Source organism: Leucoraja erinacea, chromosome 36, assembly GCF_028641065.1.
Source record: "Leucoraja erinacea ecotype New England chromosome 36, Leri_hhj_1, whole genome shotgun sequence".
NCBI classification, from domain to species: Eukaryota; Metazoa; Chordata; class Chondrichthyes; order Rajiformes; family Rajidae; genus Leucoraja; species Leucoraja erinaceus.
The window spans coordinates 7,191,803-7,208,045 of NC_073412.1; the positions used below are offsets into that span (position 1 = coordinate 7,191,803).

Here is a 16,243-nt window from a genome sequence, read left to right on the forward strand (position 1 = left end):
GGTGGAGCTGTCATCGATGGCAGCCTCGCCAATGGTCTGTATGTCTTTGTCTTTTCTGTTTTTTAAAGTGTTTTAATAAGTTTTGTGTTAATGTTTTCTGGTTTGTTTTATGAAACTTTTTTCAATCTCTTACCTTGCCAGAGATGGGGTTGTTTTCTGGATCGTATCTCCGGTCGCTCTGCGGCCTAACATCATGGAGCTGGCGGCCTTGCTCGAGACTCATCTTGAGCTTCACCGCGGGGTCATGGACTTGCCATTGGAGCCTGCAATCCCTTGCCTGGGATTGACGCTCCAACCGCAGCCTGCGGATTTCAACATCGAGGAGCTCGCAGTCTCGGGTAGAGACTGATGTTGTGAAGCTCCAAAATCATAGGGTCCGATCACCCGGCGCGGGGAGCCGAGATCCCCCCCCCCCCCCCCCCCCCCCCCCCATGCAGGAGCTTGATCGCCCCAATGCGGAGTGCCCGACCTCCGGCTATGGGAGCCAAGATTGTCCCGTCAACAGAAGGCTCGAGGCCCACGACCGCGGGAGAACAAAGAAGAAGAGATTGAACTTTCTTTTCCACCTTCCATCACAGTGAGGAATATGGAGGGGTCACTGTGGTGGATGTTTATGTTGAAATGTATTTTGTGTGTTTTGCTTTTTCAGATTCAGATTCAGATTCAATTTTAATTGTCATTGTCAGTGTACAGTACAGCGACAACGAAATGCATTGGCATGACTATGGCAAATCAAATTCCTCGTATGTTGCAAAACATATTTGGCTAATAAAGTATGATTATGACACTGTATCTTTCAAATCAATTTAATCAAGTGTGCACATACAAGCCAAGCAATTATTACAACATATTTCACCTCTAATTCCACTTTATTTGTGTTTGTCAAAGGAAGGCCTACTAACGCCTGTAAACTAACATCCCATGTCTGCATCAAACATTCCCAGAGTGGCACAACCCAGTAACATGGGAAGTAACACACAGCTGAAGAATGAATGTTGGTTAACCCCAACCCTGCATCAGCACTTCCTATCCCACACTGCTCCAAATGCCACACAATGTATCCTGACTGAAGTTAGTCTGAAGAAGGGTCTCGACCCGAAACATCAATTAGATGTGGCCCTTGTGGCTAAAGGGATTAGGGGGTATGGAGAGAAGGCAGGTACAGGATACTGAGTTGGATGATCAGCGATGATCATATTGAATGGCGGTGCAGGCTCAAAGGGCCGAATGGCCTACTCCTGCACCTATTTTCTATGTTTCTATCACCCATTCCTTCTCTCCAGAGGCCACCAATAGTCATAAAACATTCGTTCTAGTTTCCACACCTGTCCTCCAGGAGTAAAAATAAAGCCCAGAAGCCTAATCACCCTGATATTCAGTTACAGGGAGTGTTATCATGCAACTATGTCATGTATTTGGCAACATGACTACTTCTAAATTCAGTCAAGATGCTTAAAAAAATTAGATTTTACAGTGCAGAAACAGTTTATCAAAGAGCTTCCACATCCTCCTTAACTTTGAGTTTCGCTACTCTGCCAGTACACTCCATTCATTAAAATATCTTCCTAATCTCACAGTTCCTTCAAAGATCTTGTGTCTTTCCCTCAGTTATTAAATTAATACCACTGGCAAATTTCTCTATTTATCTTGCAAAATATTAACTTTTATTTCAAAGCTCCTCGTAATCTTCATCTAATGAAAAGCTATCCTATTTTATCTCCCCAATGTACCACGATAGTGCATCTTAATCCGACGCTCCCATTATTCCCGCATGACATAAAAAGCTGGACAAGATTCCAACTATAACAGAGTCTATAATTATATTTTCTCGTCTGTACTTATTTATAAAATGTAGGATGTTGCATGTTTCTCCCTGTTCCAAAAAAAAGAGCCTGAAGAATGGTCTTGACCCGAAATGTCACCCATTCCTTCTCTCCAGAGATGCTGCCTGTTACGCCGTGTAAGCATTTTGGGTTTATCGTAGATTTAGCACAGAAAACCTACAGCACAGCAGGCCATTTGGCCCATCTTCTTAGTGCCACCCAGGTCAATCCCACCTTGCATCACGGGATCCTACAGCCCCACAGGTCAAATCATCCTCAAATTAATGTCCAATTCCAAATGTGCCTTGTGGCCGCACCTGATGGTAGGCCACGGGAAGAGAGAACCCTCGGTGCTGGAGCGAGCCAGTACAGGTGGCTCAACCTCCCCGTCGTGGGCGCCCGCCGACCCGGGTCCCCTTGAATTATTCCGGACCGGGCAAGTCCCCTGTGTGGGGGGACGTATCTACGCCATCTGGCCGTCTCATTCGGTGTCCCGTCCGTTTTTGTGCCTCTGGTTCTGGGTGGGGGGGTGGGGGGTACTGTGGCGGCACCTGGTGGTAGGCCACGGGCAGAGGGAACCCTCGGCTCTGGAGGGAGGAGTTAGGTGCGTCGGTGTGGGAGGCACAGGTCACGGGGTTGACCCTTGGGGGTATTTAAGGTCGGGCAACGCCCGTGCCCTTTTGAGGAGCAGGGAGCAGCACTGTAATAATAATAAATGTGTTTGGTTCACACAACTTTGTGTTGCGGCTGATTCTTGGCTGGACTCCTGCGAGTCCCCGCTATACCCTGTCCTTTATACCATGGGCCGGTCAATGGTTTGCCTCAAATCTCCAGCTGAATTTTGAAAATCAGGAACAGCTTTTCAACCTGATGCTGATGAAATGTTCCTCAGTGAAGTTTGGTTGAAATCTCCTTTATAACAAGTACTGAGCTGCCATTCCATGTTGGCATTCGAGGCTCTGGTTTGCAAGCACAAGGTCATTTTATAAGTTCATAAGTGATAGGAACAGAATTAGGCCACATGGCCCATTAAGTCTACTCCACCATTCAACCATGGCTGATCTATCGTTCCCCCTTAACCCCCATTCACCTGCCTTCTCCCCACGGCCCCTGACACCATGTGGATAGTTCGGCCATATAACAATTGTCCTTCGATACTCCACCAAATCAAAATCTCTTACCTAGTCCGCTCTGCTTCACGTCAGAGATCTGCTTGGAATATGGTGGAACCAAGAGCCGGTATCCAGTGTACTTAGGGGAACTTTCTGACAGCACCTAGTAACAAAAAGAGAGATGCTTTAAATAGAAGAGAATCTGGATCCAATTTAATATTAACAACTTCAGAAATTATTCCAAAAATATGTCCAGATAATACTTGGGTTATCAGAACAAAGTTTAACACTCACAACAAGCCAAAGAAAATTCCTCGACTACAGTATAATAACTGGGAAAAAATTAATATTAACATTTTGCAAAGGCCCTATAACCCCCACAATTAAAATGTGGATTATGGAAATGTCGGAGACATTACATTTAGAAGAATTAGACTTGTCTTAATGGACAAACAAGAACTTTTTGTTAAAATACGGGCTCCATTCATGAACAATTTGAAGGGATAGATTGGCCCAGCACGAAAACCCAACTGAGGCTTGAACTCAGGATTAGATGAAAAGTTATACTTTATAATCTACGAACTTATCTCCAATGCGTATTATAAGTAATTCATTCCACTTTTTCTCTTTTTTTGATATTTGTAATTCTTTTTCTCTCTTTCTCACTCTTTCTATCTATATAAAAAAACCCCACTAGAAGCAGAATTAATCGACAATTGAAAATTTTAATATTGTATAATTGATGTATATGTATAGTTTTTTTCACTGTCCCATTGAAGTATAATATGTAACTATACTTCAAAATATGTTTGCTTCTAATAAAAAATATTAAAACATATATAGAAGGGAAAACAATTGGACAATTTGAAGGTAATTTCTGATTTGAAAAGACTTTCTGTGTCAAAATGTCCTGCAGCAGCAAGTGGAGCGGGAGGAACAAGGCGAGGCACAACCGCAGAGACAGTCCCTTCAGACAGGCAAAACAAAATGCAGTGTTTAAGGGCGGCACAGCAGGGCCGCGGTAGAAATGCTGCCTTACAGCACCAGAGAATCACAGAGAGAACGTGCAAACTCCACAGAGACAGGATCAAGGTCAGGATCAAACCCAGATTTCTATCACGGAGAGGTAGCAGCTCTATCAGTTGCACCACCGTACCACCCTTAAGGGCCTGTCCCACTGTACGAGGTAATCCCAAGAGTTCTCCCCTGATTCGAGCTCGTGTAATGTACGTAGCGGGTACGTAGGGGCTCATACGAGTAAAAAGTAACAATTTTTTTTATCATGAGTATTTTATTTACTCATGCACATTTTTCACCGTGTTGAAAAAACGTCACGCATTTATCGGACGGATTTCCCCGAGTACCTACCGTTACTCGTACGAGCCGCTATGTGACATCCATCCCGCTACGTACATTACACAAGCTCAAATCAGGAGAGAACTCGGGGGATCTCTTGAATTACCTCGTACGATGGGACAGGCCCTTTAGTGTTTCACCAAGTTGAAGCCTGTATGCCCTCTACTTCTAACCATTCTTTATACAGAACTAACACCTTACTTAACATTTTCTTTGCAAATTCTGTGTCCCCTCTAAATGATTCTCTTGAAGGGGCTGTCCCACTGTACGAGCTAATTCAAGAGTTCTCCCGAGTTTCCTCAGATTCGAACTCTGAGAATTACAGTAATAGCCGCTCGTAGGTACTCGGGGCTCTCGTGGACATTTTTCAACATGTTGAAAAATGTTCACGAGCTTACCGCGTTTCCCGAGTACCTGCCGTTAGCGTTACGAGCCACTAAGAGACGTCCCAAGCTCCGATGTACCTGCTACGTACATTCTACGTGCTTACCACGAGTTAGATTTTTTTTTTAAACTCGGGAGAGCTCTTGAATTAGCTCGTACAGTGGGAGAGCCCCTTCAGGTTTCAGCCTTCAGACAAGCACCTTTTGAACAATGCAGATCAACATTCCATTTAGCTGGTGTTGCTTAAAATGGAAAGCCGAGGAGCTTGGAACCAAGACCTCCACGATATCTTTTACCCTCTGGTAGTTTGGTCAGCACTGATTACCAGGCACATGAGTTAATGCGTAAAATGTTCCACCGACGTTCTCCAGCAGTCTCAGCTCTCATGCACATTCCATAATTTCTTGATTGCTTGATCAGACTGTTGATCATGACACACGTCCAAATTCAGAAAACATGACCCGTATAAGAGTGGGTAATTATACCAGGGCTATTTATGGGAGTCCTGCTTTCCCCAGCTGTGTGGTGGCTGCCAGCACATTCCTGGGAGTCAGTTGTTTTATTTTAAAGCTATTTATTCATTCGCAGAATGTGGACGGCACTGGCAATGTTGGCATTTAACTGAGCCTAACCTAAAGGGGGACTTTAAGAATCAAACTAATTGCTGGATCTTGAGTCACAAGCCAGTATGACAGTGTGAGGATCAGCTGTATAATGCATTGTGAGACAGTTCTCATTACAGGAAGATTGTTGGCTAATGGCACCCGACCTGATGCAAACCCAAAGAGAGCATCATATACTCCAGGTCTCCCGGGGAAGCAAATGGCTGGATGAGCTATCAACTCAAAGTCTTTATTACGTTGATTATATATACTGACAAAATACATTGCTCCTTTCCACAAATAATGACTTTAAGTTAATCTCTCCCGTCCCACAGTTTACTAACAGACAGGGTCCCGGATAGCATGATGCTATTTGGGATATTAGTGATCGGGAGCATCCTCTTCCTCGAGAAAACTTCTGCTGAACCAGGTTGGGCCTGGGAATATCAGATACATTTCCAAGTTTACATTTACATTTACAAGTTAAATTTACAAGGTCTGAAGAAGGGTTTCGGCCCGAAACATTGCCCATTTCCTTCGCTCCATAGATGCTGTTGCATCTGCTGAGTTTCTCCAGCATTTTTGTCTACCTTCAATTTTCCAGCATCTGCAGATCCTTCTTAAATACATTTCCAAGTTTTCCTTCTCAATCCAAAATTGGGGAATTGTAAATTAAAGAAGCATGCATTCAGAGAATGCTAGTAATTCAGTAATTCAGGCAGAATCTTCAACCTAAAATGATAGCAATTTCTCTCTCTACAGATGCTTTCTGACCTGCTGAGTCATCTTCCTTCATCTGCAGTTTTTTTTTCATTGATTGAATTAAAGTCTTCATTAGCTTGTTGCCCCTTCAGAGGGGTGTTTGAATTATAATCTGAAATACATATCTTTCAAGTCCATTCTCATTAACCACTTAGTTCCTCAATTTTTATAATCACCATCCACAATTGGCATCTACTTTTGAATGGTAGTGTTTGCTGATGCTTCAGTGATATAAAGCACTGCCATTATTATTGCACATCTTACATCAAAGAGAAATCAATATCCTGATGACAACCTTTCAGCAACAGTGCATGAGATGGATGATCAATCTGCATCAAATAATAATGCTTCCGGGAGAAATGATAGATGGCACACAGAGGAATTTGGCATTCAGGCCAGGGAATCTTTGACCATTATTGCATCAGGCAGACAAGACTTCAACGAAAGAGATTTAGCTATAGTTTATACCAGTCTAAGATTTCTCCCAAGTTTCCATACATCACAGAACCTAATCTTTAGCCAATTTGATTTATGCTGAGTGATATCAAGAAGGCTTGAGATTGAAAAGACCAGGCGTATTCACTGGAGATTAGAAGGATGAAGGGAGATCTTATAGAAACATACAAAGTTATAAAAGGACTGGACTAGATGCAGGAAAAATGTTCCCAATGTTGGGCGAGTCCAGAACCAGGGGCCACCGTCTTAGAATAAAGGGGAGGTCATTTAAGACTGAGGTGAGAAAACGTTTTCACCAGAGAGTTGTGAATTTATGGAATTCCCTGCCACAGAGAGCAGTGGAGGCCAAGCCACTGGATGGATTTAAGAGAGAGTTAGATAGAGTTCTAGGGGCTAGTGGAGTCAAGGGATATGGGGAGAAGGCAGGCACAGGTTATTGACGGGACGATCAGCCATGATCACAATGAACGGCGGTGCAGGTTCGAAGGGCCGAATGGCCTCCTCCTGCACCTATTTTCTATGTTTATAAATGGCCAAGAGCATTTGACAGCATAGGATGCAAGACCAGACAAAACTAGGATGGAGTACTAAAGATCTTTACAATGGCAACACTTGTATCTTCCCAGCAATGTGAAAAATTGCTTAAGCAGCTTTTTTTTAAAATCAAAAGCATGACAAACCAATCTAGTTAATTAGCACACGGACTACTCTTGATCAGCTAAGTGAAGCAATGCATCAATGCCATTGCTGACAAGCATCACTTACCAGCCAATCTACTCCCCAATACCAAGTTTGGGTTTCAGCAGAACCACTCACTCCAGCTTAAAAAAACTGAATGCAGATTTGAGATTTGACTGAATATGACATGTACGATACGAAACTTTATTCATCCCCGGAGAGACATTAAGCTCCAAGGTGACAGTAAAATCAATGGTCAATAAGGAGTAAACTTTTTAATGACCGAGCTACGCCTCGTATAAGGAAAATGCTTGAGGTCTTTGAACGGCAATCATCCCAACCAAGGATATCACCACAGGAGTCACTCGGACCTGCATCCGAGGTTGCTTCTTCAATCATTTCAATTATAGTAGATGCTGAAGGAGGTTCTTGACCCAAAATATTGTCTGTCCATTCCCACCACAGATACTTCCTGATCCCGTGAGTTTGTCCAGCATGATGCGTTTTGGTCTAGATTCCAGCGCCTGTAATTTCTTGTGTCTACAGTTACTCACCGAGGCCATTGCAACAGCACCTTCCTAGCTTGCAACCTCTGCTACCAAGAGAAACACGGGCAGCAGTCACTAGGGAACGCACCACCAGTGGTTCCCCCATCTTGGAAATATATCAGTGGTCCTACATCTTCTCAGAGCACAAAACCCAACAGAACTGTGGAAATATCGTCAACAGAAGGACCAATAGCAGTTCAAGTGGTGACACACCACCACCTTCCCAAGGGCAGTTAGAATGGGCCATAAATTGTAGCTTTCCCAATGACATGCAGATCCAGATACAACTTAGATTACTCATTTATATCTTGGAGTGGAATGCAGCCCCTGATTAAGAGACAAAGTTAATAAACGGACTAAAGGGCCTGATTCAAGAGCTCTCCCGAGTTAAAAAAAAAAATCAAACTTGTGGTAAGTACGTAGAATGTGCCTAGCGGCTACGTCGGAGCTCGTGGATGTCTCGTAGCGGCTCGTAATGCTAACGGCAGGTACTCGGGAAACGCGGAAACTCGTGAAGTTTTTTCATCACTGTGGAAAAAGTCCACAAGAGTCCCGAGTACCTACGACCGGCTATTACCGTAATTCTCCGAGTTCGAATCAGGGGAACTCGGGAGAACTCTTGAATTACCTCGTACAGTGGGACAGGCCCTTTACTGCTTCCAAGAGGGTCAAGGACGCTGGAAACAACTTTCTGCAATGATACACCAAAAAAACATTAAGCTTTAAAGTCAAATCGTCAGATTGAAATAGATTAGGTTTGCACTGCGATTCAGGAATCTGAAATGCAAGAGTCTATAATCAGGGAAAAGTACAATTAAATCAAAATATCTCAAAAATGTTTATGAATATTTGATAAAATATTTTACTTGAAGTTCTTCGAATAAATTGAATTCCATTATTATAACGTCTTTATCATTGCAAAACCATGCCAAGAACTTCAAAGGAAAACAAAATAAATTACACAGATCCATATAAGGAGATGACTGGTGAAGCTTGGGTCACATACTTGGTTAAAGATGGAGATTTTAAAGAGGATCTTGGAAATAGGAAAGAGACGGAGGTTTAGGGAGGAATATCTGCAGTTTAGGGCTCTGGCAGTCTGACGCAGCCGTCAATAGCAGCGTGATTAAATTTAGGGATGATCAGACGACAGAATTTGAGGAGCAGAAAGATCGGAAAGCTCAAGAGCTAGACAACATTACAGAGACAGACAGAGGAGTGCCTACTTAGGGATTTAAAAATCAAGGATGAGAATTTTAAAATAACATCTGTAGAACTCTTCAGATGCAGAGTGCTTATGATGGAATTACAGTTATTAGTAAAATGAATAAATTACAAGATCTACATAAACACTCTCCAGCTTAAAACTACAAATGACAATCTAAATCAGTACATCAATCATTTGGTCATCTGCATTCTTATTTATAAGATTACGCATATAGAATGTGGTTCAACATTAAGTCCAACACGCAAAATTTGGTCTTGACTTGATTGGATACGAGGAATGATGGTGGAAAGTTTGATGAGACCGATGAGAGATGGAAAGATCTTAGAGGGCACAGGGGTTACAGTGGTTATGTTACAGTTAAATATTCTAGAGGTCTGCGCGCTCTCTGTGAACCAACACCATTCACAAATACTCATTGCGGAAGAAAACACTCCCCAATCTGCCATGTCTGTGACTTCAGCCTTCTGAGCTGGTATAACTAATCACCAAGGAGAATGAAAGTAAACTTCACCCACTTAATAAATACTAGGCTTTCCACTGACAGCCACATCCTGAAAATAATGTATTCAAATAAGAAACAATGACCAAATTGATCATTTGCACAATTAACTAGAAAGATACAAACATCTAAACTAGCAGAAGTTTAAAAGAAACTAGACCAAGTGCAGGTCTGCTCCCCCAATGGTGTGATCCCCCAACCCAATATTCCACCATGCACCCGTCTCCTCCAATGGAACTGAAGCCGTTCCCAAAAGTAAGATTCCAGCATTGCCCTGCCTCCCTCAGCAGTGGATTTAAAAAAAAAATCCAATGGCACCTCCCCTGCCTGCTGCAGCAGTGAAAAGTTCAGAGTGTTCCTGTCTTGCAACTTTGTTTCGAAGTGTGTTGGAAGCTGGCATGTAAATGGAGAAGCCAGTTTCTTTTTGAAATACTTGGGGGTGGGGGGGGGGGGGGAAGAAGGATTTGATTAAAAACGTGTACTTCAACACGACGAAATGAAATGAGGAGCAGATACTTAGAAAGAAAAGCGAAATCTCTACCGAAATGGAAAATATCTCGGCGATTGAGCGTCTGGATTGGGCGTGGCAATGAATCAAAGGAAGAAATGCAGCCGGCAGCCGTACATGCAAATGAATCCATTCCGATTGGACATCTGCGAGCATCGGCCATTCCGATTGGACATCTGCGAGTATCGGGCACGAATCAAATGGCAGGAAGGGCGCCGGTCGGCAGTCGGTCGGATGGCCCCAGAGTTTTATAGATATAATAGATAGATGAATTTAAATTTGGGAACTTTAAACATGCTCTGTCACTCAATACAATCGTGGCCAATTCTTTTATCCCAGCAGCATTTTCCTGCTCACTCCCCACACCTCTTCATTAATTTTATGTCCAGAAATCTCTGTCCTTCTTAAAATATGTTCAGTGACTTGGCCCCCACAGTCTTTCATGATTTAGATTGCCATTTGAAAAGTCTCCTGCTCAGTCTTAAATATCTTTCTCCACATGTCATTCTGGTTTTAAAACCCCACCCAGGAGAAAACCCTCCCTGCATCTTTGTGAGCTCCTTTCATTCTTCCAAACTCCAATGAATTCAGCCTGGTCAGCGATAACTCCAAATACAACAGCCCCACCATATATCTGAAGAAGGGTCTCGACCCGAAACGTCATCCATTCCTTCTCTCCGGAAACGCTGCCTGTCCCGCTGAGTTACTCCAGCATTTTGTGAGTGCCCACCATACAATCAGGTGAACCTCACTCATTCATTTTTTGAACAATGAAGGAGTCATCTGACCAGGAGGACATCCTCCTGCAATGAAGGTCAATGAGCCATATGCTTTTATAAACCCAGAGAGAACAATCCAGTTTGTCCACACACTCTGCCTTTTATTTTGTTTCCATTGTAGAGGATAACTTCACATTTAACCACTTTATACTGCATCTATTATGTATTTGTTCAAGAAGGAACTGCAGATGCTGGAAGATCGAAGGTACACAAAATTGCTGTAGAAACTCAGCGGGTGCAGCAGCATCTATGGAGCGAAGGAAATAGGCGACGTTTCGGGCCGAAACCCTTCTTCAGACCTTCAAGAAGGAACTGCAGATGCTGGAAGATCGAAGGTACACAAAATTGCTGTAGAAACTCAGCGGGTGCAGCAGCATCTATGGAGTGAAGGAAATAGGCGACGTTTCGGGCCGAAACCCTTCTCCAAATACAAACCATGCATGCAAACACCCTCCATATTTACCTCCATGGAGCCCATTTTCCGAGCCTTGGTCAGGGCAGACTTCCTGTGGGTGTGAAAAGACTCGGCTGGCAATGCCTGAAGAAATCCATCCACATCATCATTCTCTCGATTCTCTGAAAGGTCTTCCATGCTGCCCTGATCGGTCTTGGAGCCACCTTCATTCTACAGAGGCAAGAAATGTCATTACAACCAAACTCAGAAAGATTTAATTAATGAAGACTAACAAGGATGCTAGATCAGGATCAATAGGCAAGAGTGTTTTATTGTCAGATGTCCCAGACAGAACAAAGACATTCTTACACCCAGCAGCACAACAGAATATGTAAACATGGTACTCGGTAAACAATGTATAAACGAGAAAAAGAGTGATTTCAAATAGTTGTTATATTGGGCAGCTATTAGCAAAGTGATGCCCAAATGGACAAGAATATGTCCATAAATTAGTCTGAAATAAATAAATTGGTTAAATATTGGATATATAGGTATTTGGATGGGCAAGGGTTGATTAGAGATAGTTTTGTATGTGGGAGGTCATGTATCACAAATCTGATTGATTTTTTTGAAAATGTGACCAAAATGGTTGATGAGGGCAGAGCTGTAGATGTTGTGTACATGGACTTCAGTAAGGCGAGATAGCTGAACGGATAGCAAATTGGCTCCAAGGAAGAAAGCAGAGGGTAATGGTGGAAGGTTGCTTCTCAGACTGGAGGCCTGTGACCAGTGGTGTGCATCAGGGTTCAGTACTAGGCCCGTTACTGTTTGTCATCTACATTAATGATTTGGATGAGAACATACAGGGCAAGATTAGCAAGTGTGAGTTTGCTGATGATACAAAATAAGTGGTTTTGCAGATAGTGAAGATGGTTGTGAACAATTGCAGCAGGATTTGGATCGATTGGCCAGGAGGGCAGAGGAATGGTTGATGGAATTTAATACAGAGAAGAGCGAGGTGTTGCAATTTTGGACGTCGAACAAGGGCAGGATCTACAAAGTAAAGGGTAGGCCTCTGGGTAGTGTTGTAGAGCAGAGGGATCTAGTACAGGTGCATGGTTCCGACAAGGTCGTGTTGCAGGTCGATAAGGTGGTCAAAGAGGCCTTTGGCACTTTGGTCTTCAAGAGTCAGAGTATTGAGTATAGAAGTTGGGCGGTCATGATGCAGTTGTACAAGACGTTGATGAGACCACATTTAGAATATTATGTTCAGTTCTGGGCACCATGTTATAGGAAAGATATTGTCAAGGATGTTGCCAGGACTAGAGAGTATGATCAAGGGGAGAGGTTGAGTTGGCTGGGTCTCTATTCCATGGAGCGTAGGAGGATGAGGGGAGATCTTAAAGAGGTATACAAAATCATGAGATGAATAGATCGCGTAGACGTACAGAATCATTTGCCCAGAGTAGGGGAATCGATGACCAGAGGACATAGGTTCAAGGTGAAGGGGAAAAGATGCAATAAGAATCCAAGGGGTAACTTTTTCCACACAAAGGGTGGTGGTTGTATGGAACAAGGTGCCAGAGGAGGTGGTTGAGGCTGGGACTATTCCATCGTTTAAGAAACAGTTAGACAGGTACATGGATAGGCCAGGTATGGAGGGATATGGACCAAGCGCAAGCTTGGGACTAGTGTAGCGGGGACATTGAACAGAAGAACGTTTTTCACACAGAGAGTGGTGAATCTCTGGAACTCTCTGCCACAGAGGGTAGTTGAGGCCAGTTCATTGGCTATATTTAAGAGGGAGTTAGATGTGGCCCTTGTGGCTAAGGGGATCAGGGGGTATGGAGAGAAGGCAGGTACGGGATACTGAGTTGGATGATCAGCCATGATCATATTGAATGGCGGTGCAGGCTCGAAGGGCCGAATGACCTACTCCTGCACCTAATTTCTATGTTTCTATGTTTCTATTGTGGCCGGTGTGGGTGAGTTGGGCTGAAGGGCCTGTTTCCACACTGTTATCACTATGTGGAAGAAGGACCAATTAGATACATCTACAAAGAGCAAACACAAGCAAGATGACCCACATGCCTCTTTTTTGCATCTATAAATAATCTTGGTGCAGTTTCTGATTTTATAGTTTCACTTTCCACCTTTTACATTTCAGATTACTTTCATGGTTGTGCAGACTCCACCTTTCACAACACCTGCTATTGTGTCTAAATGTCTGAGTAAAATTGGAGTACGTATGTCCAAAGACCTGAAACTATTTATTTCAGCTCCAGATCATGCCCATTTTATGGAATGACGCAGATTAAAATCATCCTAGTCAAATATATAGAACAGTCAAAGAGTAAGGAAGTGTAGTAGCAGCAGAACATGTATTTTACTGTTATATAATTTTAGATTTGCTTGAAAGTTTACAAATGCTATGCTGTATGTTGCTGTAAGTAACATTCTCATGATTAGAGCACTTGATCTTTTTTAATTATCCTTTATGAAACTGTTGTCTCTGACTGGGTATCTTCGAAGGCTGCAGAGATATTCACTGGTTTCAGAAGGAGAGATATAAAAATGAAAAAAAAATAAAAAAATAAAAGCAGAATCGTGCAAATTCATGATTTGCTAAACTGAAACTCTGCCAAATGAAAATCTACTTGATCACAATCACAAGATATTATTCCTCAACTGAAGTCTTCCTCGAGCAAAAAACTCAGCAACAATGGCTTGAGATGGAACCAAAGAGTGATCCTGCAAGTAAAAACAGAGAGCCCCGAGTCTCTTGAGTGAGACTGAGTCATACAACCTTGTAACACGAGCCTTTTAATTCAGCCACAGCTGACAATAAAAAAAATAAAAAAATAAAAAACTGGAAGAGAATTTGCGGCTAATAAATCCAAGCTAACACTGCAGAACACAGCGTATACTATTTTGTGATTCGTAAAGGGATTGTGTCAACCCGCTGTGACTTACCTCAGCAGATGCCGGACGGAAGCCAGACCCTGTGGGAGCGTTTTCATCCTCATCACAGCCTTTAGCCCCTGGACTGAAGTGAAGCTCCACGTGAAACCGTTCTTCAGAGGAAGGGTCCTGGCGGAAAGCAGAACATTGCAAAACCACACAACGCAAGTTACAAGATACAAGAGCACTGATCACGCGGTAAACCTATTAATAATATAAAAAGATCTCGTGGCGTGCATCAGAGACCTGGAGAACAAAAACAAGTTATGCTTAACCTTAATAAATCAATGTGTTCAGCCTCTACACTTCTATAAACCTATGCCCCCAGTTGTTCATTCCCCTACCCTAGGTAAAAAATGTGTAAGTAAGTTTATTGGCCATGTATTCACATACAAGGAATTTGCCTTGGTGCTCCGCCCACAAGTAACAACATGACATACAGTGACAGTTACGAATGACTCGGAGAACACTAAACATTAATAATAATAAAACATTAATGATAAAACACCATTGACATGAGTTCCGCATCTTTATTCCCCTCATGATTTTGTACACCTCTGTATGATCACTCCTCAGCTTCGGGCACTACAGAAAATGGAGTCATAGGCTGTTCAATCTCTCCCTATAGATCAGTCCCTAGAGTCCAGGCAACATGTTAAATCTTCCCTGCACGCTTTCCAACTTAATAGCTTTTTACTGCAGCAGAATACTCTGTTGCCCGCTGCATTTTCATTAGAAACTACACATTGGAAAACCTACAGCCACTGAAGATATTATCTCACTTTGTAATATTGATAATATTTCAAATTAGCAAATGTGTGCCGTGCTGCACACTACATGCAAGTGATTAAGACATTTATTCTATATAAAAATGGATTCCCTTCTCAAATATGCTGTTAAAATGGAAACTGCAGAGAAAAAAAAAAATCATTGCTAGGTAGACAAAAAATAGCTGGAGTAGCTCAGGTCAGACAGCACCTCTGGGGAAAAGGAATAGGTGACGCTTTGGGTCGAGGTGCTTCTTGTAGATGATAGGAATCTGGAAACTGGGTGAAGATGGAGGAAGTGATCAAACACCTAGTCAAAGGCAGTGCATCTGTCAGTACAGAGAGAGAGAGATGATGAATGGGGATGTATTTACATTGTGCCGTTCACCTTTTTGAATCACCTTGCCAAGAAATATTGGCAGCGATAAAAATGAATCTTTTGTTTTAATTAGCAGCATGAAAGGGAGCTAGAAGCTTCCTCGCAATCAGCTTTTAAACTGGAACCATATAAATACTTGAAAAGAAAAACACACACTAGGGGTCTTATGAAGGAGCAGAGAATTGAGATTTAAGTAATAGCTTCCACAAGGTTTGCATATACACGATGGGGCCCAATGGCCTCCATGTCTGCTTGAGGATAACATATTTAACGTAATAAAATGCTCTCAATTAACCACGAGTGTTATTTTATCAGATTTACGAGTCACTATACACACATAAAATTAAGCTTCATCTATTCCTCAGGGATTCAATGCCTCAAATCCCAATTAACACTACTCTTCAATTTTAGAGATGTGTGAACATTTCCTTAACACAAAATAAATGTTAATTTGGCTACACCAGAGACAATATGGACTGGAAATGTTTGTTTAATCCCGATCTGGGTCCACCAGGGGCGCCGGGGAGATGGCTGCCCTGCCAGCAGTCTGTTCGTATTTTCTTTCTTTTTGTTATTTTTTAGTGCGTTAAAAGTTTGTTTTAGTGTTCTTCGGTTTGTTTTATGTGGGGGGAGAGGGGAGGGGGGGGAAACTTTTTTTTCAATCTCTTACCTTCCGGAGATGTGATCAATTTTCGGATCACATTTTCCGGGCTCTGCAGTCCATCATCGATGGAGCTGGAAGCCTCCTCCGACTGCCGTGAGCCCCACCGCGGGGCGCGGACTTAACATCGGAGCTGATCCCTTGCCTGGGATTGCTCCCACTGCCGAATCACCATCAAGGGCTCGCAGCCTCGGGTGAGGCTGAGTCGGGACCTCCAACATCGCGGACGGTTCGACCAGCCCCGACGCGAGGTTTGATCGCCCGGCGTGGGGGAACTGACATCCCACCAATACGGGAGCTTGATCGCCTCGACGCGGAGCGCCCGAACACGGCCGGCTACGCGAGT

The 16,243-nt window shown here is 43.0% G+C and overlaps 1 protein-coding gene across 1 annotated transcript in view; it reads right to left on the minus strand.

Annotated features, from left to right (window-relative positions):
- Nucleotides 1-16,243, minus strand: part of ppip5k1a (diphosphoinositol pentakisphosphate kinase 1a) — a 149,172-nt gene that overhangs the window by 51,350 nt on the left and 81,579 nt on the right. Inside the window, exons 23-25 of the mRNA XM_055662793.1 lie at nt 14,103-14,219; nt 11,199-11,360; nt 3,005-3,098 (exon numbers count right to left, since the gene is read on the minus strand). Coding sequence (XP_055518768.1) covers nt 3,005-3,098; nt 11,199-11,360; nt 14,103-14,219 — 373 coding nt within the window. The remainder of the gene's footprint in view (nt 1-3,004; nt 3,099-11,198; nt 11,361-14,102; nt 14,220-16,243) is intronic.